The 26483-nt window shown below is 45.8% G+C and overlaps 1 protein-coding gene across 1 annotated transcript in view; it reads right to left on the bottom strand.

The window, feature by feature from the left end:
- The window catches only part of LOC107402317 (low-density lipoprotein receptor class A domain-containing protein 1-like), a 31836-nt gene extending 5747 nt beyond the window's left edge, over positions 1 to 26089 (bottom strand). Inside the window, exons 1-3 of the mRNA XM_016004234.3 lie at positions 25933 to 26089; positions 23301 to 23364; positions 879 to 1001 (exon numbers count right to left, since the gene is read on the bottom strand). Coding sequence (XP_015859720.2) covers positions 879 to 1001; positions 23301 to 23364; positions 25933 to 25965 — 220 coding nt within the window. The 5' untranslated portion in view covers positions 25966 to 26089. The remainder of the gene's footprint in view (positions 1 to 878; positions 1002 to 23300; positions 23365 to 25932) is intronic.
- Between the last annotated feature and the right edge of the window lie 394 nt (positions 26090 to 26483).

Below are 26483 nucleotides of genomic sequence, written 5' to 3'. Positions count from 1 at the left end.
ATTTCTTGACTACTCATGCTGAGGCTTTGTTTTTAATTTTTACATTTATTTGAGCACACGTGTGCTCGTGTGGGCATGTGTGCACCCGCCAGCCACAATGCTCATGTGGAGGGCTAAGAACAATTTGCAGGAGTTGATTTTTCTCCTTCCGCCTTGTGGGGCTTGAGGACTGAGCTCAGGTCATGAAGCTCAGCAGCAAGTGTGTCCTCATCCACTGAGCCATCTTCAAGCCACTGTTTGTTTGTTCATTTGTTTGTTGTTTGGTTGGTTTTGAGATAGTCTTGCTATGTAGTCCAGGCTGGCTTGACCTTGTGACCCACCTGCACCTCCCCATGACACCCGACCTGGCTTCCCAGTGTTCTTTTTCATACTTCTTCCTCACATACCTCAGGTTTGATGTGAAATAAAGTCCATGTCCTTTCCATCCCCGAAACAGTCTAACTCAGGGTTCCCTACAAGGCTCAGCTCAATTTCAGTTCCTTCATTCCCATGGCCCTTGTCTCCAGTCCTCGATGATTTCTCTCCAGTTCTACTCCTAATGATCCACTCGCTATTCCACCATCCGTGGCCCTTTCTAGAGTGGAAATCCCTTGTAGGTGGAGACCATATCCTGTGCACACTTCAGAGTCAGGCTGACCTGGGTCAGAATGGAGGCTTGTTTACTTCAGAGCTACATGATCCAGGGCAAGTTGTCTCCTCTCCCCCAGTGTCTGTCGTAACCGCCGTAACAACAGGCACCTTGCAGGAGTTGAGGCTAGAGAGAGGATGTGCAAATGGCTGGTGGCTGGCACATAGCACATGCCAACCACTCCCCACCCATAGGTTCACCCATTTTGGAAACCTATACAGTGTAAATACACGTGTGTGGAGACACATACCTGCGGGCTTCGTCAGTATCCCGAAAGTGATCCCAACAGCAATCGCTGTAGCGACAACTCCGAGCACCAGGAACGCCACACAGGAAGTCACGAGACATTTTCTGGTGGGAAGGCAGCTGTGACCTGCCACAGCAACACACACAGACATGAAAGAGCAAGTCATTACAGAGCAGGGGCCCCTGTGAGGGACAGTGGTCACCAGCCAAGTGTCATCCATGACATTCTCAGTATAGAGTGCCAGACGTGTTTTAGCCATAGTTACAGTGCTGGTTTTCCTGTATATGGCTTTCCTATCCCTCCCTCTGGGAAGCCAGCGGCATGGTAAATGAGGGCCTCTCTGGCAGATGGATGATGAAGCGGCAAGAAGATTAAAGGAGCAGAACTGACTGTAGTTGTTTTGAGACAGTAGTTTTAGTGCCTGTCCTGTAGCTCGCTCTGTAGACCAAGGCTGGCCTCGAATTTACAGAGATCCACTTGGCTTTGCCTCCTGAGTGTTGGGATTAAAGGCATGCACCACTACCTGGCTTAGTTTTTTTTTTTTTTTTTAAATCTGCCATCCAGCTCCCAAATAAATACATGGATGGAGACTTATTTGTTGTTGTTTTTTACTCTTAAGCACTTTACTTTTTGGGGGGCCCACCACCCAGCTCCCAAATAAACCACACACAGAGGCATATTCTTACTTATGAATGCCCGGCCTTAGCTTGGCTTGTTTCTAGCCAGCTTTCCTTATAAATTATCCCGTCTACCCTTTGCCTCTGGGCTTTTACCTTTTTCTGTTTCTGTCTGTCTGTCACTCTTACTCCACTGCTGGTTCTGTGGCTGGGTGGCTGGGCCCCTTGCGTCCTCCTCCTTCTCTAACTCCTTTTTCTCGCCTCTCGCTCTTCCCAGATTTCTCCTTCTATTTATTCTCTCTGCCTGCCAGCCCTGCCTATCCTTTCTCCTGCCTTGCTATTGACTGTTCATCTCTTTATTAGACCATCAGGTGTTCTAGACAGGCAAAGTAACACAGCTTCACAGAGTTAAACAAATGCAACATAAAGGAATGCAACACATCTTTGCATCATTAAACAAATGTTGCACAGCATAAATAAATGTAATACATCTTTTTTTTTTTTTTTTTGGTTTTTCGAGACAGGGTTTCTCTGTGTAGCTTTGCGCCTTTCCTGGAACTCACTTGGTAGCCCAGGCTGGCCTCGAACTCACAGAGATCCGCCTGGCTCTGCCTCCCGAGTGCTGGGATTAAAGGCGTGCGCCACCACCGCCCGGCCTGTAATACATCTTAAAATAATATTCTACAATACTTATTCTTACTTACGAATGCCTGGCTTTAGCTTGGTTTGTTTCTAGCCAGCTTTTCTGTGGGAGCCCGTTCTGGGGTTCCTCGTGGCTTTACCCAGCAGGTCCGAATAGAGGATGATCAGGACCACGGGCCTGAGTGCCGGTGTCTGAGATGGCCTGCACTTGGCTGTGCTGGGGGAGGAGGTCTTTTGCTCCACCCCTTGGCGTCTCTATAAAAACCCTGGACCAGAGACAGTCTGGGCCCGTTGGAATAGGTTCCAGGCTCTCTCGAGGCTATCCTTTAATTTCTATCTGTTTATCTCCACAAGATGCTCTGCTATAAATCCTTCTATCTAATATTTCCTGCTGCTCGCACTCAAGAAAACTCTGGGAAGCTGTGGGGGTGGTGGGTAAACGCCCCACAGAATGGCGCCCGAACAGGGACTAAAGAAAAAAAGGGACTAAAGAAAAAAAGGGACTAAAGAAAAAAAAGGGACTAAAGAAAAAAAAGGGATTAAAGAAAAAAAGGGACTAAAGAAAAAAAGGGACTAAAGAAAAAAAGGGGGAACCAAAAAAAGGGGGGACTAAAGACAAATGAACAGGGACTAAAGACAAAGTAATAGGGACTAAAGATAAAGGAAAATAATAGTTTTATTACAGAGTTTTTGGTGAAAGTGCTGAGTCAGCCCTGCCAGTGGAAAGGCATGCCGGTGTTATGGAATATATATATTTTATATATATATTTTTTGGTGAGGCAGGGGTTTTATCCTCGAGAGAAAAGGAAAGCGGGCTGGAAGGATGTCCGATGCTGCAGCGAAATTCTCTTCTGTCAAAATTTTCTATCTTCTATCCCTTTCTCAATTTCTATCTGTGAAAAATAAGTAAGGTATAGGGTAGTAATATAGTTTAGGAAAAACTTAGAAGTGTAACATTGTGTAGGAAAAAATAAGTAAGGCAACTAGACAGAAAAACTCTTCAATTTTCTAACTTTGGGGGCTTTGAAAGCAAACTGGGGGAAAAATCTTTCTTTGGGCTTTACGGGTAGTAAAAAAGCTCTTCTCTGAGCTTATGGGGAAAAAAAAGTTTCCTATGGAAGCTTTTGACCTGGGGACAGCTGAAATGCTAAGTCCAAGCAGCAGGAGAAAGTGATTTCTCCCTGAGGCAAAAATGAGGGTGTAAGAAGTCAAAGTTTAAAGTTGGGAAGTTTTGGGAAATGTTGGTCTTCTGGGGGGGGGGGAACCTTTCTCTTAAACTATAAAGCTTTTCTTGAAAAATTTGGGGGGAAAATCTCTCTAAAAAGCCTTAATCTTTTTCAAAAGCTCTCTTAAACTTAAAAACTAAAAATTAATTTGACAAAAATTAGAATCACCTGAAGATATTAGTATGGGGACCACCTGTGATTAGCTCTAAGGGAAAACAACAAACTTAAGACAGCAAAACCTCTAAGTTCTTTCAAGCTTTAACAATCCTCCCTGCAATGCAGGAGGCAGGAAAAAATTTCTAAAAACCCCTTCTAAGCTCTGTCTCTTCAAGCTAGTAAAAGACAGTGGGTCAGAGTACCCTGAGGGAAATGCTTGGGGAGAGTAAGGGTGAAGAGCTACAGAGAACCCAAAGGGCAGGAAACTTTGCCTGAGAAAAGCAGAAAAACCAAGCTTTTCTGTTACAGCTGAGCTGAGGCAGCAAAGGTTTTGAGTGAGCATTTCAGAATGAAAAGGTGCTCCTAATCATCCTAATGCAAAGATCCCCTGAAGCAATGCAAACTTGAACATTGTATCCTCGCTTTTGACCAAAAACCTAGAGGCAACTGGCCAGCGTCTCTGAGTTGGAGTGCATTTCGGGGATACTAGGGTTCCTGCAGTTGCAAACTTCCTGGAGCACAGAGCTGAGGCAGGAAGGTGCAGGACCCAGGGGAAGATTGCTAATGAACAAAGCAAGCTAAAGCAGGTGGGAACGGCACAGTTGTCCACTTTCCTACAAGTCCCAGGTTGATAGGTCCACAGCTGCAAAAAGAAATCTGAGAAAAGCTTTCCTATCAGAGAAAGGACCTTTCTGGGAAAACAGTAAAGCTGAACTGTGTCTGAAGCAGTCGTGCTGCTGAGTCAGAACGCTGTCTGGGGAAAGAGCCCAGCCAGGGCAGAACAGAACTATCCAGGAGTAAAGCTTTTCTGTCAGAGAAAGCACCTCTTTGAGAAAGCTTTGTTTCAACTGACTCCCTGAGATGAGGGAGTGTAGCCCTGAGGGGTGACTGCCTCTGGCATAAGCTCTGTCCTTGAGTACCCATACAAGCAAACCCAACCCACTGGGGGACTGGGCCAGGTGAAGGCCTGATGAGGCAAAACACCTGTTCTAATGGGAGTTTAGAAATGGCAAAAACCTCCCTTGTTAGATTTTCAGTCTGTACGCAAACCACGCAGACCCCGAAAACAAACGGACAAAAAGCCCCTACCTTCAGTAGCAGGGAAAGCCGCTGCTCTAGTGTCGGAAACTGTTTCTGGGGTAGAGGGGATAAACTGAGACCAAACTGGGAACTGTCTGGGAGAAAGACTCTGAAGAAACAGAGAAGGGACATAATCCTCCCCAGAAAATATGACCTGAAAAAGCTGCTAGAATTTGAGGCAGATTCAGGGGGAGAAAGAAAGCCCTACCTCCAAAAGCAGCTAGCAGAGGAACAGAGCCGCAGACAGATAGCTGAAGCTCTGCATCTGGGGGGGGAAGGAACAAGCAAAATGAGAATAAGATCAGTGGGAGAAAATTTCTCTGAAAGAGCTATGGAAAAGCTCTGTTGCAAATGATCTTGTTTTTCACTGACTGGCTAAGACAAACACAAGCCCCGAGGAAAGTTGCTATCAGAAATGCCAGCCTCAGTGCCAGCTAACGAGGCAGGTGCGGTTCTGATCCAGGGCCAGTGTCAAGTGAAGGAGAGACACCTATTAAAGCCAGCTGAGGAGAATAGAAACCTCCCAATGTGCCATAGCTAAAAATGTAAAATGCTTGTTCAAATCTCCCGTTACAAAAACAAAAAACTTTGTTCAAACCTCCCGGGCAAGAATTTGTAAGCAAGTCTGGTAAAAGAGAACCAGTTGACTCTCAAACCCGATAAGAAATATGGGAAATGATATAAGGGACTGATATAAGGGACTGATATGGGACTGATATTATTATGGACTGATATAAGGGAAATGCATTCTGGGAAAGGTAGTTTTTCTGCTAAAGATGGCGACATTGCCCTGAAACACTTTTGTCAGCTCAAAAATACGTTTATGGTAAACTTAAAATACAGTCTTTAAAAAGAATAAGGAGGAAAATCATCTAAGAGTTTAAGTGTCAGTTCCAATGAAAAATTGAAAGGATACGGAACTAGGTGCTTCGTGGTTTGGGGCTCCGTTGGTAAAATGCCTTATTTACCCTAATAGCTGTGCAAAGTTTTTACGGCAGTTGGATGACAAAAAGCTACCTATAAGAGCAAACAAGTCACTTTAAAATCCTTAAAATACCACCTAATAGCTGTGCAGTTTTTGGTGAAGAGCTTTACAGCAGCTAAATATGATAATTTCACCCTCAGCGTAAAGTTTTTCAGTAGAACAAACCAAAAGTACTGCTGTGATAGAAACGTTTGTATGAAATGAAGCATTTAGGGGAACTACTATGAATTTGGGTGAAGGGACAGCCTCTAGTTAAAAACTGTCTACCACTGACAGTGCATCTCTGCTGGTCCGGAACGGCTGAGAGAACTGGTAACTTTGGGGTGTGGCTTTGTCCGGAGAATGTTACAGTACCCTAGCAACAAGTATCACAACTCTATAATGACAACACTCACTAAATCCCAGTGCTTTATAACAAAACTGACTATGAACTCTAAACTTTAGAAATGATGTATGTACTTCCTGTCTAGTTAAGAGAATCTTTATAATAGAGATAGTGATAATTAAGAGTAAGAAGTAGAAAAATGAAAATAAGATATGTGAGTTTGTAGAAATTCTGTCTTGTGGGGAGAGATCCAAGATGGCGGAGACAAGCAGACGCAGGTAGGCCTGTGGCAGCGGCCCGCAGAGGTGGATGGGTCCGGCGGCAGCGGCCGACAGGGACATTTAGGCCGGCGGTAGCCGGCGGAGACATTCAGGCCCAGTGGCGGTCCACAGAGGTGGACAGGCCCTGCTGCAGAGATAAGCAGACAGAGGTGGACGGGCCCGGCGGTGGCGGCCGACAGAGACATTCAGGCCCAGCGGCGGCGGCCCACAGAAGTAGACAGGCCACTGGGCAGAAACGGGCGGACGCAGGTGGGTCCGCAGCGGCGACTCGCGAAGGTGGAAGGGCCCGGTGGCAGCGGCCGACAGGGACATACAGGCCCAGCGGCAACCGGGAGACACATACACGCCTGGTGGCAGTTCGCAGAGGTGGATGGGCCCGGCAGCAGTGACGGGCAGGGGTAGGTAGGCCCGCGGTGGCAGCCGGCAGAGACATACAGGCCCATTGGCCGCCCGCAGAGGCAGACAGACCCAGGGACATACAGGCCCTGCGGCAGAGACAAGTGGACCAAGGTGGGCCTGTGGCGGCGGGCCACAGGGGTGGACAGGCCCAGGGACGGAGAGGGGCGGATGCAGCTTGGAACGGGGACGCCCCTAGCCCCAACACCTGGGGAAGAGGTTATCTCCGTGGGTCAGAACCAGGGCGAGTCTGGGCACTCCGTTTGGGGACAACCCAGGGCCCAACTGCTGATCCTGTGAAACCCAACAACTTGGAGGAGTTGGTGAGACTACCCTGCTCAGCTGAAACCCATCTGGGAGAGGATTCAGATGCCTACAGTTTGAAGTCTGAAGAAACAAGATCAGCTGAGGAGTTGACAAATGAACAAAACGTGACCTGGGAACACAGAAGAAGGCGCTACCCAGCCACTAAACCAGATCACCAGAATCATAAGTATATAATTCATCGACTGAAATCAGCTGTCCCTGAAGAAACAGCCCAATAGCACCAATTTAACCAAGAACCCCTACTAAACCAAGACTAAAAATTAGAACAAGTGAGGCACTCTCAGACACAGACACCACCTGCACCGCACAGAGGAAAATATGAGTAGACGCCAGTGCAAAAATACAGGCAACAACATAAAGACCTATATGGCAACATCAGAACCTAGTGATTCTATACCTGCAAGACCTAAACATACCATGACAGAAGAAACAGAAGAGATCAACCCTAAAAATGACTTTAAGAAGATGATAGAGGCCCTTAAAGAAGAAATAAAACATTCCCTCAATGAGGAAATAAAAACTTTCCTTAAAGAGGAAATGAAAAACTACCTTAAAGAGGAAATAAAAACTTTCCTTAAACAGGAAATGAAACACTCTCTTAAAGAGGAAATAAGAACTTCCCTTAAAGAGGAAATGAAAAACTCCATTAAAGAGGAAATTAAAAACTCCCTTAAAGAAATGGAAGAAAAAATGAACAAAAAATGGGAAGAAATTCTGTCTTGTTATATCTGTGTTAAGAAATCTTTAGGTGTTTGCTAAGTTAGATATATGCTAATGGTAGCCTATATAAGTTTGTAAAATAGATCTATAGAGTTCCTTTAAGAATATAAGCTTGTAAGAAGTATCTAAGGTAGTCTTAAGACATGTAGTAATAAGCTTGTAAGATGCTAGTTGTAAATGTAAGTTTAAGAAATAAGATGGAATGAATATAAGTATATAAGAATTAATAAGAAATATATTTGCTAAAGTAGTTCTATAGTTTCCTTAAAGTATAAATAAGTAGATGTTAATATGCGAGTTTGTAAAAATGTTAATGTTGAGTGAGTTTATGCTTAAGCACATGTTATGTGGGTTTGTAAAGTGTAAATGTTAAGTGTGAGTCTATTAATGTATATGGTGAAAACACCTGAGACACAGGAGATAGTGTCCTAGTAGACTGCAAAGTAGGCAGTCTGAATGGTTTCAAAAGCTCCAGAAGCCGCTAAGAAGCTAAGAATGGCAGACGCCAGAACCAGCACAAGGCATCTGCAGCTGAGATCCAGGGAATATCAACGCAGCACAGAAAAACCTGAGCTAACAGCAAAAACGGTGCAGTTTAAAATATTACTATAACTAAAAAGGTCTGTCTGTGAGAACAAAAGTTGCAGAGACGCTTGTTTGAACAAAAATTAACTGCAAAAAGTTTTGGTTGAAAAACGTCTTTTCATATTTGGAAGTGAAAGCCTGATACCAGAATTTATTTCTTGTTTGAACTTTTTGAACTTAAAATGAGATAAAATTACAAAAAACGTTTTGGTCATGGATTTCTTCAAATTTGGAAGGCTAGTACCAATATTTATCATTTGAATTTTGGTACTTAAATGAAATGAACAATAGAGATTTCATTGCAATGGGACAATTTTGAGCTTACTTATAGTAATGACCTAGGGACAGTTTTCTGGAATTGGGTTAAAAATGGAATTGTTTAAATGAAGAAATGTATTTCTGCTTAGAATCAAGATGCAATTTTGTGTATGCATATATGCTTTATTAACTGGAGATTTATGAATTGTTTTGTGGAACTGTTTATGTAAAAATGGAATTACTTATGGAACTGGTTTTGTATTACAAATGGAACTGTTTAAACAGAAAAGTTTGGGTTTTCTAACTAGGCTTGAGATTTTGCTTAAAAATTATAAAGAAAAGGAGGAGCTATGAGATTGAATTATGTTCGCAGAAACCTATTGATATTAATGCACCCTGGCTTTGTGGAATTGAGGAAATGTTTAAGTTTGATGTGAATACATCGAAGTTTTTCCTGTGTTCTGTTAACAAGAAAATTCAATGACTGAGTTAAAGTTGTAAGACGGAGAAAACTGTTAACTATATATAGCACCATATATGCTAATTCAAATGGTTCTGTTAAGAGTTTGTTTTGAGTTGTAAGATTGGGAGAATTGTGACTATGTATAGCAATATTTATGTTAACCTGTTAATGGTAATGATGAAGCTAAGGGATTCTTTAAGTTTGTAGTCGCCTTAAGAGTTTTGGTTTAGAAAGGGCTTGAGGCAGCTAAGACTGCTGTGGTCACCTTGGACCTAATTCAAAAGAGAAATGCCATTTATATCATCCTCTACTCCCATACTGGGAGGTGTAACAGCTATGGAGATTGCTGTAAGCCATTAATAGTTATTTTTTTTATATATTAAGAAGGGGGGACCTGTGGGAGCCCGTTCTGGGGTCCCTCGTGGCTTTACCCAGCAGGTCCGAATAGAGGATGATCAGGACCACGGGCCTGAGTGCCGGTGTCTGAGATGGCCTGCACTTGGCTGTGCTGGGGGAGGAGGTCTTTTGCTCCACCCCTTGGTGTCTCTATAAAAACCCTGGACCAGAGACAGTCTGGGCCCGTTGGAATAGGTTCCAGGCCCTCTTGAGGCTATCCTTTAATTTCTATCTGTTTATCTCCGCAAGATGCTCTGCTATAAATCCTTCTATCTAATATTTCCTGCTGATCGCACTCAAGAAAACTCTGGGAAGCTGTGGGGGTGGTGGGTAAATGCCCCACACTTTTCTAACTTAAACTATCCCATTTCTGTATAACTACATTTTGCCCTCTGGGCTTTTTACCTTTCTTTATTCTATATATCTTTCTTTTCTTCTTACTCCATGGCTGGCTGTGTGACTGGGTAGCTGACCCCTGGTTCCCTCCTCTCCTCCTTTTCTCCTCTTGAGCCCAGATTTCTCCTATTTATTCTCTCTGCCTGGCATCTCCACCTGTCCTTCTCCTGCCTAGCTATTGGTTGTTCAGCTCTTTATTAGACCAATCAGGTGTTTTAGGCAGACACAGTAACACAGCTTCACAGAGTCAAACAAATACAACATAAAAGACCGCAACACATCTATTTGCATCATTAAACAAATATTCCACAGCACACACAAATGTAACATCTTCAACTAATGTTCCATGACTCAGGACCCACTTAGGTGAAGTGACTCCTTAGTTGTTGTTGGCCTCAAACTAATCTTCTAGTCTCTAGCTAGTGGGGGATACTTCTGCTATGACATGGTTTCCAAAACCTAGTTTTTAGGCTACCCATATCAGACCATGGAAGAAAATAGGGATTCCAGAGCTCTACAGTGGATCTGCAGAAGCAACTCTCCACAGGGCTAGATTAGGGATGTACACATCTGATGAGCGCAGACCTTGAGAATAGCAGTTCTATGTCAAGACAAGATGCAGACCACAGTCCCAGAGCACATAAGGTGTTCCCAGGCCAATCAGCCACTGAGAGGGAGCCCTGTCCAACTGGGTGAATTGGCTCACTAAGATGAGGGCTCAGGACACTGAGTCAGAGCTGTATCACTTTCTGCAGACAGTCCTGCTCACCTGACCTTGAGATGCCCCTTGGCCAGCCTCCCCGACCTAGCTTTCTTTGCCCTTGTGTCTAAGCAGGACATGTTCACGGAAGAGAAAAAGGGGTGCTTTGCATTCATAGAACTCTTCCCAGGCTCTAGCCCTCTGCCGTATCAAATCTGAACTATAGCAAATACAAAATTAATGCTTTGCATGCTGCCATTCACCAGGGCTTAGGTCTCTGCCTCATGCAGTGTTGACCGTACTGCTGAAGACTTAGAGACCCCTAGTGGCACAGTGGAAGAAGTGCAGGAGATGATTAGCGATTCCGCGGCACAAACTGCATTCAAGTCTCCCTGGGCCAGATCACAGACCTATGAGCCCTTGCTCCCTAAGCTGGGGCCTCCTCTCCTAGAACTGGGGGTGATTTATCCTTGCTATAGTTGCTGTGGTTTAACATCCCACTGTTGACAGTCTGTCCTAAGTATATTATCTGATACACAGAAGAAAGCTTTAGATACAATGTCTACAAAGACTACTATATACAGAGTATAACTGACCACAGGAAACTTAAGTGTTTGATCGTGCTATAGTACACCCCCCAACACCTGCTTACTAAAGGTAGGGACAACTACATATAGATTAGGTTCATGGATTTGTAAAACAATAATGTTTAAGTGTGTGTGTGTGTGTGTGTGTGTGTGAGAGAGAGAGAGAGTATGTATGTCTGTGTGTGAGAGAGTATGTGTGTGCATGTGTGTGTGAGTGTGTGTATGAGAGAGAGTATGTATGTGTGTACGTTTTGTGTGGGTGTGGGTGTGAGAGAGTGTGTGTGTGTATATATATATATGTGAGTGTGTATGTATGTGTGTGTGTGTGTGTGAGAGAGAGAGAGAGAGACAGAGAGAGACAGAGAGGCGAGAGTGTATGTATGCATGTAAGTGTGTATGTGTGTGTGAGAGAGTGAGTGTATGTATGTGTGTGTGTGTGAGAGAGAGAGAGACAGAGAGGCGAGAGTGTATGTATGCATGTAAGTGTGTATGTGTGTGTGAGAGAGTGAGTGTATGTATGTGTGTGTGCATGTGTGTGTGTGCACACATGTGCGCACTCACACCTTGGTGAGCATATGGAAGTCAGAGAACAACTTTGTAGAGTTAGTCTCTTCCTTCCATTTCTACCTGAGTTTCAGGGCTCTAACTCGGGCCTCTAGGTTTTTGTGACAGGTGCCTTTACCTGCTGAGCCCAAGCCGTTGGCATGGCAACATGATGTTATCTACAAAGTTTCTATCCAAGAACCACACCATCAAATTACAAAAAAACAAAAACCAAAGCAAACCCAAACAAACAAACAAACGCAATAACCATTTAATAATGTTTTAGTAATGGTTTTATGTTGGACCATATCAGAACTATCCTCTAAGTATGTCTGTAATCTCAACGTTTGGGGGACTGAGTCAGGAGGATAACAAGTTTGAGGGGCAGTCAGGGCTACCTAGAAGACCTTGTCAAGGAAGGAAAGAAGGAGAGAGTGAGGAATGAAGATGTGATAACAACCTGGTTAAATATATCATGTGTTTGTGAGTACACATGGGGTATTTCTATCATGTAAGGTGCCTTGTCTGGTTATTGTTTTTGTTTTTTTCAAGACAGGGTTCCTCTGTGAAACAGTCCTGGCTATCCTGGATCTCACGCTGTAGACCAGGCTGGCCTTGAACTCACAGAGATCCGCCTGCCTCTGCCTCCCCAGTGCTGGGATTAAAGGCATGTGCTGCCGCCGCTGCCGCCGCCGCCGCCTGGCTGGTTATTGTTTTCATTTGGAAACTAAGCATGACATAGGGAAACACGGCTGTGTGCCAAGCTGGCAAGGAAAGGATGGACTTGTGATGCCCATTCTTGGTTGGCAACTTGACTATATCTGGAATTCAATAAAAACCCAAATGACAGGGCACACCTGCCAGGGATTTTTTTTCCTAATTAAATCATTTGAACCAGGAAGACCCACTTCTAAACCAGATCTTTGAGGTGAAAAGACACACCTTTAATCTGGGCCACACCTTCTGCTGTAGCCTACATAAGCACGTGGGAGAAGGTAGCGTTTACTCTTTGGCTGCTTGCTCTCACGGCACCGGCACCGGCAAGTTCCTTCCTTCCTTCACCCGCATTAGAGTCGACTTTGGGATTCCGGCATATACTAAAGACCAGCTGAGACCCAGCCTCGTGGACCGAATGGCTACTGGATTTTTGGACCTCCCCTTCATAGGCAGCCATTGTTGAACTAGCTGGACTGTACTGGGTAAGTCGTTGTAGTAAATCCCCTTTCTACATATATAGTGATTCATTCTATAAATTGTTACTAACACACTCTTCTAGAATACTCTCTAAGGTTTTATGATTGTCTATCCCTTCAGGAGCAAAATAACTAAACGAGATGCAATTAGCATTCCTCCCCAACATACGCATATTTATTTATAAATTATATGCCTATACTAGCCTACACGTGTGCATGTTGTAAAACATCGTGCAAACTAACCCCGCTGGGTCCTCTCGACCACGCCTCTCAGTTGAAATGACTTTCTTTTAAATGCTGCGATTATGAGTGCCAAGCTAGAAAAGACGCTGATTATTTAGCGCCGGAGTTTCAAGGGTGTTCAAAGATCTGATGCAAAGGCTACTCAGAAAAGACAGACAGGCTGCCTTCCAAGGGATGAGGAGATTGTGCAGCGCAGAAGGGGCTGGGACTGGGAGATGGCGAGGAGGTGAAGTGCGAATTCCGCCTTCGATCGCTTGCAGATGCGCCTCCCTCACACAGACAGAGCAGGACTGTTAAGTGAAGAGCTCACAAGGGCGGTCTGTCTTGGCCTGCGCTGCTTTGCCTCCCATGCAGTGTAGGCAGCACCCAATGCAACCCAAGCTATGCACTCAAGAGGGCAGCAGAGAGCAACTAGTGATCCCGGATTCAGCTTCCTCCTGCCCAGCACTGTTTGCGTGTTAGGGAGTCTCACGGGACAAAGACTGGGCGGATCCGGAAACACATCGTATGCTCATGCGGGGGACAGGTTAGCACATTCAGAGTCTTTGGATGTAAATCTCCAGCCGCTGGCTTCTGCCTCTGTGACGGTGTTTTCCCTTTGGCACCCAGGCAGGGGTGTGGATGCGTTCAAATACCCCACCTCACTTTCATCAGGAGCCTGTGAGATGGCAGCTTTGGTAGCGGGAACAGACGCCAGAACTGTGAAACTTGCCCAGCTTTAACACTTAGTTTGTGACAGAATTGAACTTCGAGCCAAATGTCAAACAAACAACACGGTTTAGCGTTCCTGTGGTGCTCAACTACACAGCATCTCTGCACAGTTGCTCAAAGACCTGAAGCTTCTCTTAAGAATTACAAATTCGAGCCAGGCGTTGGTGGCTTGGTAATCCCAGCACTCGGGAGGCAGAGCCAGGCGAATCTCTGTGAGTTCGAGGCCAGCCTGGTCTACAGAGTGAGATCCAGGACAGGCGCCAAAGCTACACAGAGAAACCCTGTCTCGAAAAACAAAACAAGAATTACAAATTCGAGCCCGGTGGTGGTGAATCCCCGGGTTCGAGGTCAGCTGGTCTACAGAGCAAGCTCCTCCACAGCCAGAGCTACACAGAGAAACCCTGTCTCCAAAAAGCAGAACCCAACAATTTTTTACAAATTTGTTTTTCACTATGATGGTACCCTAGCACCGACTGAGACCTTCAGATGAGACTATCGTTCTTTGCTATCAGGACTGGGGGGGAGAAGTTTTGCTTTTACCGAACTGGGAACAAGCTAGGATGTCTTTCCTGGTGCACACACAGACACTGTTGGTTGGAGTGTGAAGCTCACATTATAAAAAACAGCCTAGATTATAAGATCAAACATGACTAACTAACTAACCCTCAGGTGGCCATGCACTTCCTGCAGAACATCATCCATCATGTTACATGAGCATTTTTTTTTTCAGAGCTGAGGACCGAACCCAGGGCCTTGTGCTTGCTAGGCAAGCACTCTACCACTGAGCTAAATCCCCAACCCCACACGAGCATTTAAAACTTCTATTTGATTAGTTTTGTGGAATTTGATTTTTAACCTTGTCCTGTGATTACATATCAATTGCTAGGGTTTGAACGTTTGTGTACTTCCAACACTGGTATGTGGAAAAAGTGTTTCGATTGAAGAAGGAGCCTCTAGGGCAATCTTCCTAATGCTGTGACCCTTTTATACAGTCCCTCGTGTCGTGGTGACCTCCCCACCATAAAATTATTTTTAGTGCTACTTCATAACTGTAATTTTGCTACTGTTATGAATAATAATATAAACACCTGATATTGCATATCTAATATTCGACCACTGCGAAAGGGTCGTTCGACAGCAAAGGGGTCGTGACCCACAGGTTGAGAACCATTGCTCTAAAGGGACAGTTCCATCCTCATGAACAGGAATAATGTTCATTAAAAAAAAAAAAATCAAGACTTCAGAGATGGCACAATTCAGCTTGCACTCTTCGAGGCTGCAGAGGAAGAGTCCGTCCTGGAGGAAGGGACCAACCCCTCACCCAGACACTGAAGCTGCTGGCGCCTGGCTCCCGGCCTTTCTAGACTCTAGAACTTCTGTTACAAAATATCCGGTCTGCTGTATTTTCTTAAGGCAGCCTGCACAGACTAACTGAGGCATATAAAGCATGACATTTATACATCATTTATGATCTTGTGCGTTGAAATCACATAATAAAATTTAAAATGATGGCAACATAATAATTTCCCAGGAGCACAAAGTAATTGTGGGTTGATTATGCGGATTTGAGGAACCAGAGTTCTTGCTGGCCTTTCCCACTAGAGGGCGCCTCATTAAGTGAGTACTGGCACCTCCCTTCAGTAACATAAACCCCAATTCTTCCCTTACTGCAACCCCACCTTCAGCTCAGTTTGGCAGATTCTTTTGAGAAAAACTTTAGCTTCGATGTAGTGGAATTAACTTAGTTTACACAAGAAGGGCCCGGGGATCAGTTGGGTAAAGCGGTGGTATAATTCAAGCTCACTGGAGGGACACAGACCCCGTGGCAAGAGTTCAGGGAAGCTGCATCGGAAACTGTTCCCCGCGGGGCTACCGCCATCCTGTTTCAAAAGTAGAAGCCGGCACTGCCGGGGCGGGGCTGGAGGGGTGATTCCTTGTGCAGAGTTCCAATAGGCCAATGAGGCACCAAGTGTTTGCTTCGGAGCCTTCCCTGTCCCTGAGCATGGGGTAGGTGATGGTGGAGAGCCGAGGAAGCCCTGAGGGAATGTGTAAGGACAGATGAAGTCCTGAGTGAATGTGTATTGTCATGGACCAATGCCGCAGACTCATGGGGGTTGGCAAAGCCTTCCTGGGGTCAGGCTCAGGTCGACAAAGCCTTCCTCTGGTCCGTGGGTCGAGGTTGGCAGTGTGCAACTCCTGAGACCGAGACTGCTCCTCTCGGGGACCTCCCGCTGTGCTGCATATAGTAAATGTACCGACATTCTGAACTGTGTCATTGTTGGTGCCTCTCGGTCAGATCCCAGCTTTTCTGTACTCGTGTCTGTCTGTCCTCCATCCCATCATCACCCCAGACGGGGTTCCACAACCAAGCTAGGTTGGACAGGGCAAGCCTGATGCTAGACTTGCATCTGCCAAGGAACAGCCAGGTGACCTCCAGCAATGGCTACCCCGCCCATCCCATCCATCCCGCTTCCTGCCATACCACTCCCCTTTCCCTAACATACCTGGGCCTGCAGGAACACTTCCCCCACATCCCTGAGGAATATTTACAAAGTCTGCATTTCTAGAACCTCAACCCAAAGTTGGAGCATCCAGAAGCAAGGCCGGGTGATGTATAATTAACAAGTGTTCTAGGTCATTGTTGTCACCCGGAAAAACAGGGTTAGAAGGGCAGGCTCCAAAATTCGTGCTCAGCACAAACTCCTGGTTCATTGCACATGCAAGTGTGAGAAGCTGACCCTGGAGATCCTGTCAGTCAGTCAGTCAGTCAGTCACACTAAAGAGAGAGCCGTCAGACGGTTAGTGAGTCACTCACCCAGGCTGAAGGACCTGGAAAAGCAAGATGGGCCTGTCTTACTCAGAGGAGCACTCCTGAGAACTCAGGAATGTGGTGTGTTAAAAGGATGTGGGGACGTTTTCCGGGGAGACAGAGGCTTGGGGGACACCGGGGTGTGGCAAAGAGCAGCGGGGAAGTCTCCTGAGGCTGAGGCAGGTGTGTGGAGGCCACTGGATCTGTGGAGCCAGGTCGGCCCCTTCAGTTCATCAGAAAGGCATTTGTCCAGCTTGCTGTATGAACTGGCGGTGGCTCAGCTTCAAGGAACCAAGTGGACTCTGTGGTGGCATGTCCTGACATGGGAGACTGTAGTAATACACTGTACATAAGGTACTGGAAGCAGATTAAGTCTATAAAGAAAACAGGTCTGCTTAGCTCTGGAGTTCAAGGGCATGGCAACAGTATTGCCTGAGCTCCAGTGAGGACCTCGTGACATCTCACAACAGAAGATGTCCCAACGGTGTGCCTGCGTGGGAGGGGAAGAGATCCCATCTTGAAACAGAAAGCCAGAGCCACTCAGGGATCCAGCTGGTTTCTACGGCAACCAGCTCTTATCAGAGCTCAGAGGACTCATGAGAGTTCTCTTAACCCTTTCCATGGACCAGCCCTGAGTGTAAGAACTCCACATTTGACCTGATTTCTAAAGGATCCCCCCAGCTCTCAGCTCCACCACAACAGGAAAGGTCCCAGTGTGTGAAGCTTTGGGGACAAATGGCATCCAAACCACAGCAGAGGTCTCAAGTTCATGTCAGTCAGAAACAGACATGTGGAGATGAGGCGTGAAATGGGACAGTTATTATGAACTCTTGTTAAGACAAAAAAGGCTTCGTCCAAAACAATTGCAGTAGGCAAAAAGACAGACCTCAACTCTACATACCACAGAGAGAGCTGAGCATTGTATTCGCCAGCATGCAGAGTGGGGGCACCAGTCAATATGACATGGCATAATGGCATATGACATTGGTGGGTGAATTGTCAGTAACTGCTTTATGTCAGATCTTGTACTTAAACTGAGCTTAGCAAGTGTGGTGCTTTGGATGAGAACGCCACCCCTCCCACTCCCACCCTGCTCATATGTTTGAATGCTTGGCCCAAAGTTGGTAGAACTGTTTGGGAAGGATTAGGGGTGTGGCCTTCTTGGAGGAGGTGTGTTCCTGGGGGTGGGCTTTGAAGTTTCCGAAGCCCCTGCCATTCCCAGGTAGCTCTCTCTCTGCTTTGAGCGACTGCTCAGTGCCATGCCTGGCTGCTATAAGTTGTTTTGGTCATGATGTCTCTTCACAGCAAAAGTACCGTCACTAAGACAGCAGGTAGAGGTCAAGGGAGGTCCTTACAGAGTCAGGTGAGCATGACTGTGGTTTAAAGAGAGAGTCTTTGTGTCAGGGGTCGAAACCTCCTTCCGTTTGGGTAAGTCAATCACAGGTTAGTGAGACAGAGTCTTTTTCTGTCATGCTAAGAAGCTTTAGGAACAAGACACCATCGTTAGGTGGGTGTGGAAGCTGGACTTGGTTCTGTTGGCTCAATGGAGTAATATAATAATAGTAAGGCAGTCACAACTGCCACCCCCTTTCATCCAGTGCTTACTGGATGCCAACGACTTTAGGTCCATTGTTTCCAACCCTCAAAACAACCTTGACAAGACCGGTCCTTAGCTTTACCTTGAAGAAAGGAAACCGAGACTTTAAAAACACCGTGAAAATCAAGAGTTGGATCAGGACTTGATTTTAAAGCTTCACATCTTTTCACTGTGTGGCAAATCTCATAAAAAGATTTTAAATGGAATCACTCCTAAGATGAATGAGTAAATGGACTAAAATGGGTTTCCAAATTAACGGACGCAGTCTTTGTCCTGAAGGATCATGTAATACTGTGTTTTATTTATTCATGGGAGCAGGGTCTCACTGTGCAGCCCTGGTGTGCCTGAAACTAGCTCTGTTGGGTAGACCAGGTAGTCCTTAAAAAGTCTCAGCGATCTGCCTGCCTCTACTTCCTAGCTCTGGGGTTAAAGGTGTGTGCCATCAGCTTATCTGTCTGTCTGTTTGTCTATTAGGAATGGTTGCTCAGCTCTAAGGTTCTTGCCTCTCATGGCAAGGCAGGGAAACCATGGGCAGCTGAGACCTCGGGACCCCTGGGAAGAAGACAGCGCACTGTGCCAGTGTCCTGGAGTCACTGGTCAAAGAGAAGGAAGGGACAAAGCTTGTCCCGTGGACAGACCCCCTTTCTACCTCAGCCTGCAGCCTGTGGTGTCAGGCTGTTCCCAGAAATGCACCATTGACTTGAGCAGTTGCAGGGTCAGGAATATTAAGATCTAACTCAAATTTGGCTCCAACTCTAGCGAAAAAGGATAAACAAAATCTTTCCAAACTGGAAAACTGCTCAGGATTATTTCTCTTGCTTTTCCAGCTCATCAGAGCTGAGCTTTTCAGCTTCAAAGCTTTGTCTTGCATTCTTTGTAATACACGTCTGTCTTTAGCTGCTCAAGATTACCACAAACTCAGCATTTTTATTCTGGGGTCGCTGATTGGCCTTTTGCAAGTCTTGTTGACATTTCAGCTGCTTTTGAACTATCGCTTCTTTCCGTCTCCATGGAATGGGTCAATTCTTATTTACTTCTCTGAGGACTGGCTTGCTTTTCAGGGACCTTCAATTATACTGACGTGTGTGCTTATAAACTATGCAGTGAGGACAGACCGACAGACGGCTGATGTGGAGGAAAAGGGAATCACTTTCTGCCTAGTGCCAAGTCTATTTTTTGAGTTTCTAGGTATGCCACGGACTATGAAAAGTTCTAGAAGTGCTGATGTGTGATAGCTCACGTAACAGTAAATATCTTTAGAAGTTTCCACGCTTGTTGGTTATGGAGAACAGTGTCTGGCAATCAGCTTTGGGAGAGCGAATCAACCTTGGTTCTAAGAAGACAGGGCCAAGGTATTCCTGCCAGGACAAGTGGAAGGAGAGGCAGAGCGTGATTTGTGTGCAAGAAAAGGGGCTGACACACTGTCTCAGCCACGGTACACGGTGACTGGAAGTGGAAAAAGGAGCGACAAGGACCTCACGGAGTGTGGCTGGGTGATGGGCTAAGGACCTTCATGATAGTGTGACAAGGAGTCAGACAACCAGTCCTCTCTCCCTTCAGAAAGCCTCAAGGATGAGGCATAGTGTGGAAGCAGGGTCGGGGGAAGTCATTAGGGGTGTTCCTTGAGAGTTTATCTGGAGAACAGCTGCCATTTAGGTCCTGTCTCTCTCCAGGCATCGGGGCAACTTAATCTTCAGCCTTGGTTTCCAGAGAACAAAGGAGCGCTGGGTTTGGAGGCCGTAGGCACGCTGGAGGATAGAGTGAGGCAGGAAGTAGGAAACAAGCTTGAGTACAAGTCTACGGGGGCCTCAGAAGGCCAACTAACTCCGTATCTGTCTTCACGGTCGAGGGGAATAAACCCTTGGCCTTATAGAATAAGTTCGGCATGTTTGAACAGCTAGAGGCCCCAAGATCCCACCCTAGCAGAATGTATCACGTAGTGGGTAGCTGTCCTGTCCATGACCTTGAAGAACCGCCCCTAGAGAGGCAGCAGGTAACTGCTCCACCTGCCTATCACCTTGCAGTACACGCCCCTGGGGCGTGGCCTCTCGGACCCCGGGCGTGGCCCCACAGACCCTTAAGACCTGAGATGCACTTAGGCAGGTCTCTCCTCTTGCTCCTGGTTTTGGAGACAGGACTGAGTCAGGCGCCCGAACAGCAGTGTTCCAGAACCTGTGACGATTCTGCTATGTACAGTGAGTTTTTCCCTAATAAATTCCTTTACCTGTTAAACAGTCTCTGTGGATTTCTCCTTATGGTATCAATTACTTTTTCATTGCTTTGTAAAGCACCATGACCAAGGCAAGAATTCCAGTCTGTCGTGATCATGTCAAGGAAGGGTGGCAGCAAATGGGCCTGGTGGCTGAAACAGCAAGCTGAGAGCTCACATCTTAAACCACAGAGAGTAAACTGGGAATGGAGTGTGGCTCAGAAACCCCAGTGTTCAGCCCCAGGGACAGACCTCCTCCTTTGGCAAGTCCACACCTCCTAAACCTCCCCAAACAGTGTCGCCAACTGGAGAACAAGTATTGAAGCATCTGGACCCATGGGGGGGGGGTATCTCATTCAAACCACACAGATGCAGCTTACTTGCTTTCCAGACAGGGTCTCTGGTAGCCCAGGCTGGCCTCAAAGTCACTGTGTAGTAGAGGACTTCGGGAAAGACTTTGAGCTGCCTCTGTCTCCCAAGTGCTGGGGTTACAAGCATACATACACCATCACTCACATTATATGGAGTGCCAGGGACCAAACTCAGGGCCATCTGCATTCTATCCACGTATTCTGTAAACTGAGCTGTATCTCCAGTCCAAATGCCTCCTTTTTGAAACTGAATGCTTTTGAAGATGGTCCAATGTGAAAGACAAATCAATAGAGGAAAGGAACCATGAGGAAAGTTAATTCAGGTGGCAGGACAAAACATAACTAACTAAAGATTAAATACCGCCTAGGGACAGGAGATGATGTGTGGGCAGGAGATGGGAAGACCGTCACACATATGAAAAGGAGTCCTGGAAAACAAGAAAGAGGTCAGCATGGTGGCACATGTCTATGGTCCTAGCACTCAGGAGGCAGAGAAAAGAGGATCAGGAGTTCAAGGCCAGCCTGAGCTATCTAGAGACAGCCTGCCTCAAAACAATAAAATTAAAGAAAGAATTCCATGAAGTAAACATATATATAAAAGCTGAGATTTCAATGAAGTATATAAAAAATATAAAAGCAAGATTAGAGCCTGGAAAGATGGCTCAGCAGGGTTGCTCAGGTTCCCAGCACACAGCTCCAGTGGCTCACAACCACTTGTAAACCCAGCTCCAGGGGGATCTGATGCCCTCTTCTGGCCTCCTTGGGTACTTGCACCCGTGTGCACATACCCTCACATTCACTTACACATAGCTAAAAGTAAAATATTAAAAAGCATTTGCATAGGCATGATGTAAGAAGTGGGCGTTCATTAGTCAAAATGACCGAGGGAACCGGCAGGAAGTGAAATGGTAAGGATATTCTGTTATCTGTCCTAAGAAATTCATGCAAAACAGAAATAGAGAACTTCCTGGGACAAGAGACGGTGCAGCTTCTCAAAGCTTAATCCGTAAACCTGCCACCTGCCAGGAGTTTCTCCCCTCTCTTGCCTACAGTGTACAGAATGCACCTCTCTTAAAATGCATCTCTCACCTAAAAACTACTCCCCCTAGGTGCATGGCAATGCCAGATTCATTCAAAGACAAACTGGCCAATAATCTGAATTTTATGTGGTGAAATACCTCCGTGAGATCCAGCTGTAAGACATTTTCTCAATTAGTGATCAATGGGAGAGGATCCAGCCCATGGTGGGTGGTGCCATCCCTGGGCTGCTGGTCCTGGGTTCTATAAGAAAGCAAGCTGTGCAAGCCATGGGAAGCAAGCCAGTAAGCAGCGCCCCTCCATGGCCTCTGCATCAGCTCCTGCCTTCAGAATCCTGCCCTGTTTGAGTTCCTGTCCTGACTTCCTTCAGTGATGGACTACAATGTTGAAGTGTAAGCCAAATAAACCCTTTCCTCCCCAACTTGCTTTTTGGTCATGGTGTTTCATCACAGCAATAGAAACCCTAAATAAGACAGGCTGCTACCTAGGAAACCTTCCACTGTCCTCCTCTTGATGGACAAGATTTGGAATGACTGTCCCAGGGTCTGATCAAATCTCTGCCTAATGGATTGTAACTTGCTGAGATCTTAATACTTGGTGGTTCAGAAAAATCTATTCTGGTCCTGTGGTCTGTGAAAAATTTGTTCAAGTACAGCTCATTCAAACTGACCTCCCTCAAGGAAAAAATATTGTGGATTTTATTGTTTTGTTAGTGGTTCAGCCTATTTATAAGTTATGAGGCAAAATTAAAAAGTTTAACTGTATCTTACCTGAGATAGTGTGTGTTCAAGTATGTTGGTAACCTAATTAAAACCTATCTCTAGCTGGGTGTGGTACATGTCTTTAATCCCAGCACTTGAGAGGCAGAGGCAAGCAGATCTTTGTGAATTCAAGGCCAGCCTGGTCTACATAATGAATCCTAGGAAAGCCAGGGATACATAGTGTGATGCTGTCTCAAAACAAACAACAAAAAGCCCAAGTGATGGAAATCTATCTTTATAATGAAGCTGTCCTGGTATGATATGAATGTATCAGTATGTGAATGCTTATGTTTATTGGAAGTTGGCTACTGAGATGCCTGGCTGTGGATAGGATTGGGGCACTATGTATGTGACCTTTGGTACTGAGGAGCTATGAAGGAAGGGCTGATGTGGGCTCCAGCTTGCTTGATCTTCTCTCCCAGAGAAGGATTCTGACAAATTTCAGTCTAGCCCATACTAATAATTTTGGGGCCTTTGAGACACTGGACTTTATGGGGGGAAAGTTGTTATTGGGTAGCCCAGGACATAACTGAATGGCTCCTGCCTGGCAGGGCTCTTTAACTATTTTTGGGAAAAAAAAAAAAGTAGATAGAGATGGAGAGATGGCTCTGAGGTTAAACGCATTGGCTACTCTTCCAGGAGACCTGGATTCTATTCCTAGCACCCAAATATCAGCTCACAACCTTCCATAACTCCAGTCCCAGGGGATCCAATGCCCTCTTCTGACCTCTATGGTGCACAGACATACATGCAGGCAAAACACACACACACACATACACACACAAGTTTAAAAAAATGTAGAAACGTCACCTCTTTTACGATGCTGATCTGCAGGCACATCTGTTGCAGTAGGAAGAAAAGAGATTCCTGTCGCCTGGAAGAGAAGGAGAAGCCTTAACCACACTGATGGCCATGATACCGGGCTGGACTGCATAGGCTTCTAGAGCGAGTTTGCTACAGGGAGGTGGAGACTCCATCACTTTGTCCCATCCTTGGAAGATGCTCAGCAAAAGCTTGGAGAATGGTGTAAAGGAGTGACATGGAGGAGGGGGAGATGATGGAGAAGAAGGGAAAAGCCCTGGAAGGGTCCCAGGTTTCAGGAAGCAGGGGTCAGCCTCAGCTGCAATAGTGATGGAGAGCATCTGCAAATATTTTTCTAGAAAGACTACTATGTAGTTCCCAAAGTAACATTTCCTAGTCTTTAAGGGGTTCTAGAGCTAGGAAAACAGAGGCCTAGGGTGGCACCTTAGTGGTAGAGTGCTTGCCTCCCATGCATGAGGCTCTTCAGTCAGTCCCTAGTACTGAGGGAGAAGGGGAAGATGAGCTGGGAGGTAGTGGTACAGGTACTCACTTGCAGAGGCCCCAGGTCTGGTTCCCAGCACCCATGTTGGGCAGCTCACAACTGCCTGTAACTCCAGCTACAAGAGAGATCTCTGGCCTCTGTTGGGCACCACCACACATATGTGCATACCCTCACATGTACACATAATTAAAAATAATAAAAGTAAATCTTTAAAATAATGTTGAGGGCTCACAGAAATCCCAGGCATTCTACTACTGCAGTGGAAGAGTCGGAACAGGGAACCAGGCATCCAGAAAGCACCACCCCAAACCTACTGCTCAGGATCACATCTAGTGTGCCATCTGCTGCTGCCAAGACTGGGCTTGTTGTAGTCACTACCACTAATTCCGTACTTCTTACTGCTTTGGGTCAGCACCTTACATTGAGAAACTCAGGGCCTGACATGCAAGACTACTTAAGCTTAGATCACATACTTGCTATGTAGCTGCAAGAGAGGCTAGAAGAGGGAGACCAGAGGAAGGAGCACCAGAACTATTTGGCTCCTTTAAAGAGAAGTGGAGATGCAAAAAGACCTGTAAGTATGTACCATTTTCCTGCTTCAAGCATAGCATATTTTTCAAAGATTTATTTTCTTTTTAAATTTATGTGTATACATGTGTGTCTGTATGCGACATGTGTGCAGGTGCTCAAGGAGACCCACCAAGACAAAACAAATGAAAAACTCAGCAAAACAAAAGCAATTATATCATTTATAATACTATCAAGAAAGATAAAATATATAAGAAATAACCCAAATATCCATTGGCAACACTAGTTACGAGATTATGTGTGGTACACTCACATAGTGCAATTTTATTAGTGGCTCAGAGCAATATTGGACACTAATTCATTTGTTTTCTTGCCTTTGAAACAAGGAATATCAACTATTAAATTAGTGCTTTCTTGCTCTCACTACCCTGTAGCACACCAGAAAGAACCATCCACACAAGAAGCAACTCCACCACAAAAGTATATCGCCTGCCTGAGTTCAGTTGTGATGGGGGTGGCTCCTTATATAGACTTTAAGATTTTTATCTTAAATATCTTTAGGAAAGCATAAGAATGTGATGTGCACACCATGCTGATTGACTTTGCACACATTCCCATGTAACCACTACCCAAGGCAAGATTTGGAATATTTCCAGTATGTAAAGGGTACCCTCATGTTCCTGTCAGTAAATAGACCCCTACTCCTCCAGTAGAGGTAAACAATGGGGAGTTGTCAGGGCTGGAGATGTGGTTCAGTGGTTAAGAACACATGCTGCTTTTGCAGATGATTGGAGCTGGTCTCCCAGCAACCACATTGAGTGGCTCACTGTTGCCTGTAACTCTAGTTTCAGGGGCTCACATGCCCTCTTCCCGCCTCCTCGGAAACCTGCACTCACAGGCACATACTCTAACACAGATATATACATAATTAAAATAAAATACAATCTTGAAAACTAACTGGGTTGTTTCTATTGGGGGTTATCATGAATAAAAGTGTTGTGATCTAGGACTTGGAATGGGAGAGTAGCTTGTTCTCAGAAGAAGGCAGTGATGCTAAGTTCTCCTCTCCAACCCCCCCTCCACCCCCCACCCCCCTCCACCCCACCCCCACCCCACCCTCCACTCCCTCGAGACAGGGTTTCTCTGTGTAGCTTTGTGCCTTTCCTGGAACTCGCTTTGGCGACCAGGCTGGCCTCAAACTCATAGAGATCCGCCTGGCTCTGCCTCCTGAGTGCTGCTGGGGTTAAAGGCATGTGCCACTACTGCCCGGCCAATGCTAAGTTCTGACTCAGCCAGGTAGGCGGGCTGTTAAATTCTTTTTTGTTGTTTCGAGACAGGGTTTCTCTGTATAGTTTTGGTGCCTGTCCTGGATCTCACTCTGTAGCCCAGGCTGGCCTCAAACTCACAGAGATCCACCTGGCTCTGCCTAGTGCTGGGATTAAAGGCGTGCGCCACCGCCTCAAACAACTGAGGGGCTCAGAAGCTGGGTCTCACTAAGCCAAGGACACCCCAGCAATTGACCTTGTTATCACTGCCCACCTCCGAGGCAAGCAAACCCCAGGACACCCAAGGAAGAGATTTCACAATGGGCATGCGCCCTGAAGGGGTTACCTGGCTTTGTGGGTGAACCCTGTGAGCCGCCATGAATCCCGGAAGGCCAGGGTTTCAGTGAACACTGCTCCCCGCTCTAGGAACCTCAAGAGCAGAAAACAGCAAGCAAGCTCCTTAGCCTTGGTACAAACCGGTGTGCTCCGTATTCAGGACTCCTCTAAAAGGTAAACAGAGTGAGAGCATTAAAAGCTGGCTCTGCCTTTTCCACTTCTTAACAAAGAATGTGCAATCATAGCTAACAGAACATTGTTCAGTAACAAAAGGCACGATTAGTGCTTTGTAATTCTTTATCTTGCCACTTAGGCTTTCGGGGAGAGGGGTATTTACAAAAGAATTATAACAAGTACCAACAGGTTGGGCACAAAAAAACTTGGGTTTTGTTGTTGTTGTTGTTCTGTTTCTGTTCCTTTTAAATTTAATTTAATTTATTTTGTAGACAGGGTGGTGATGGGAGGGGCAAGTGTAATTGGGACCCTACCACTTCCACCTGTCAGAGTTTCCTGTCCTTATGGACAATTGTTCTCCCTCAAGATTATATCAAGATTGCCAGG

Source organism: Peromyscus maniculatus, chromosome 15, assembly GCF_049852395.1.
Source record: "Peromyscus maniculatus bairdii isolate BWxNUB_F1_BW_parent chromosome 15, HU_Pman_BW_mat_3.1, whole genome shotgun sequence".
Taxonomy (NCBI): domain Eukaryota; kingdom Metazoa; phylum Chordata; class Mammalia; order Rodentia; family Cricetidae; genus Peromyscus; species Peromyscus maniculatus.
The sequence above is the reverse complement of the archived record's forward strand: the minus strand, read 5'-3'. Positions and strand labels throughout refer to the sequence as shown.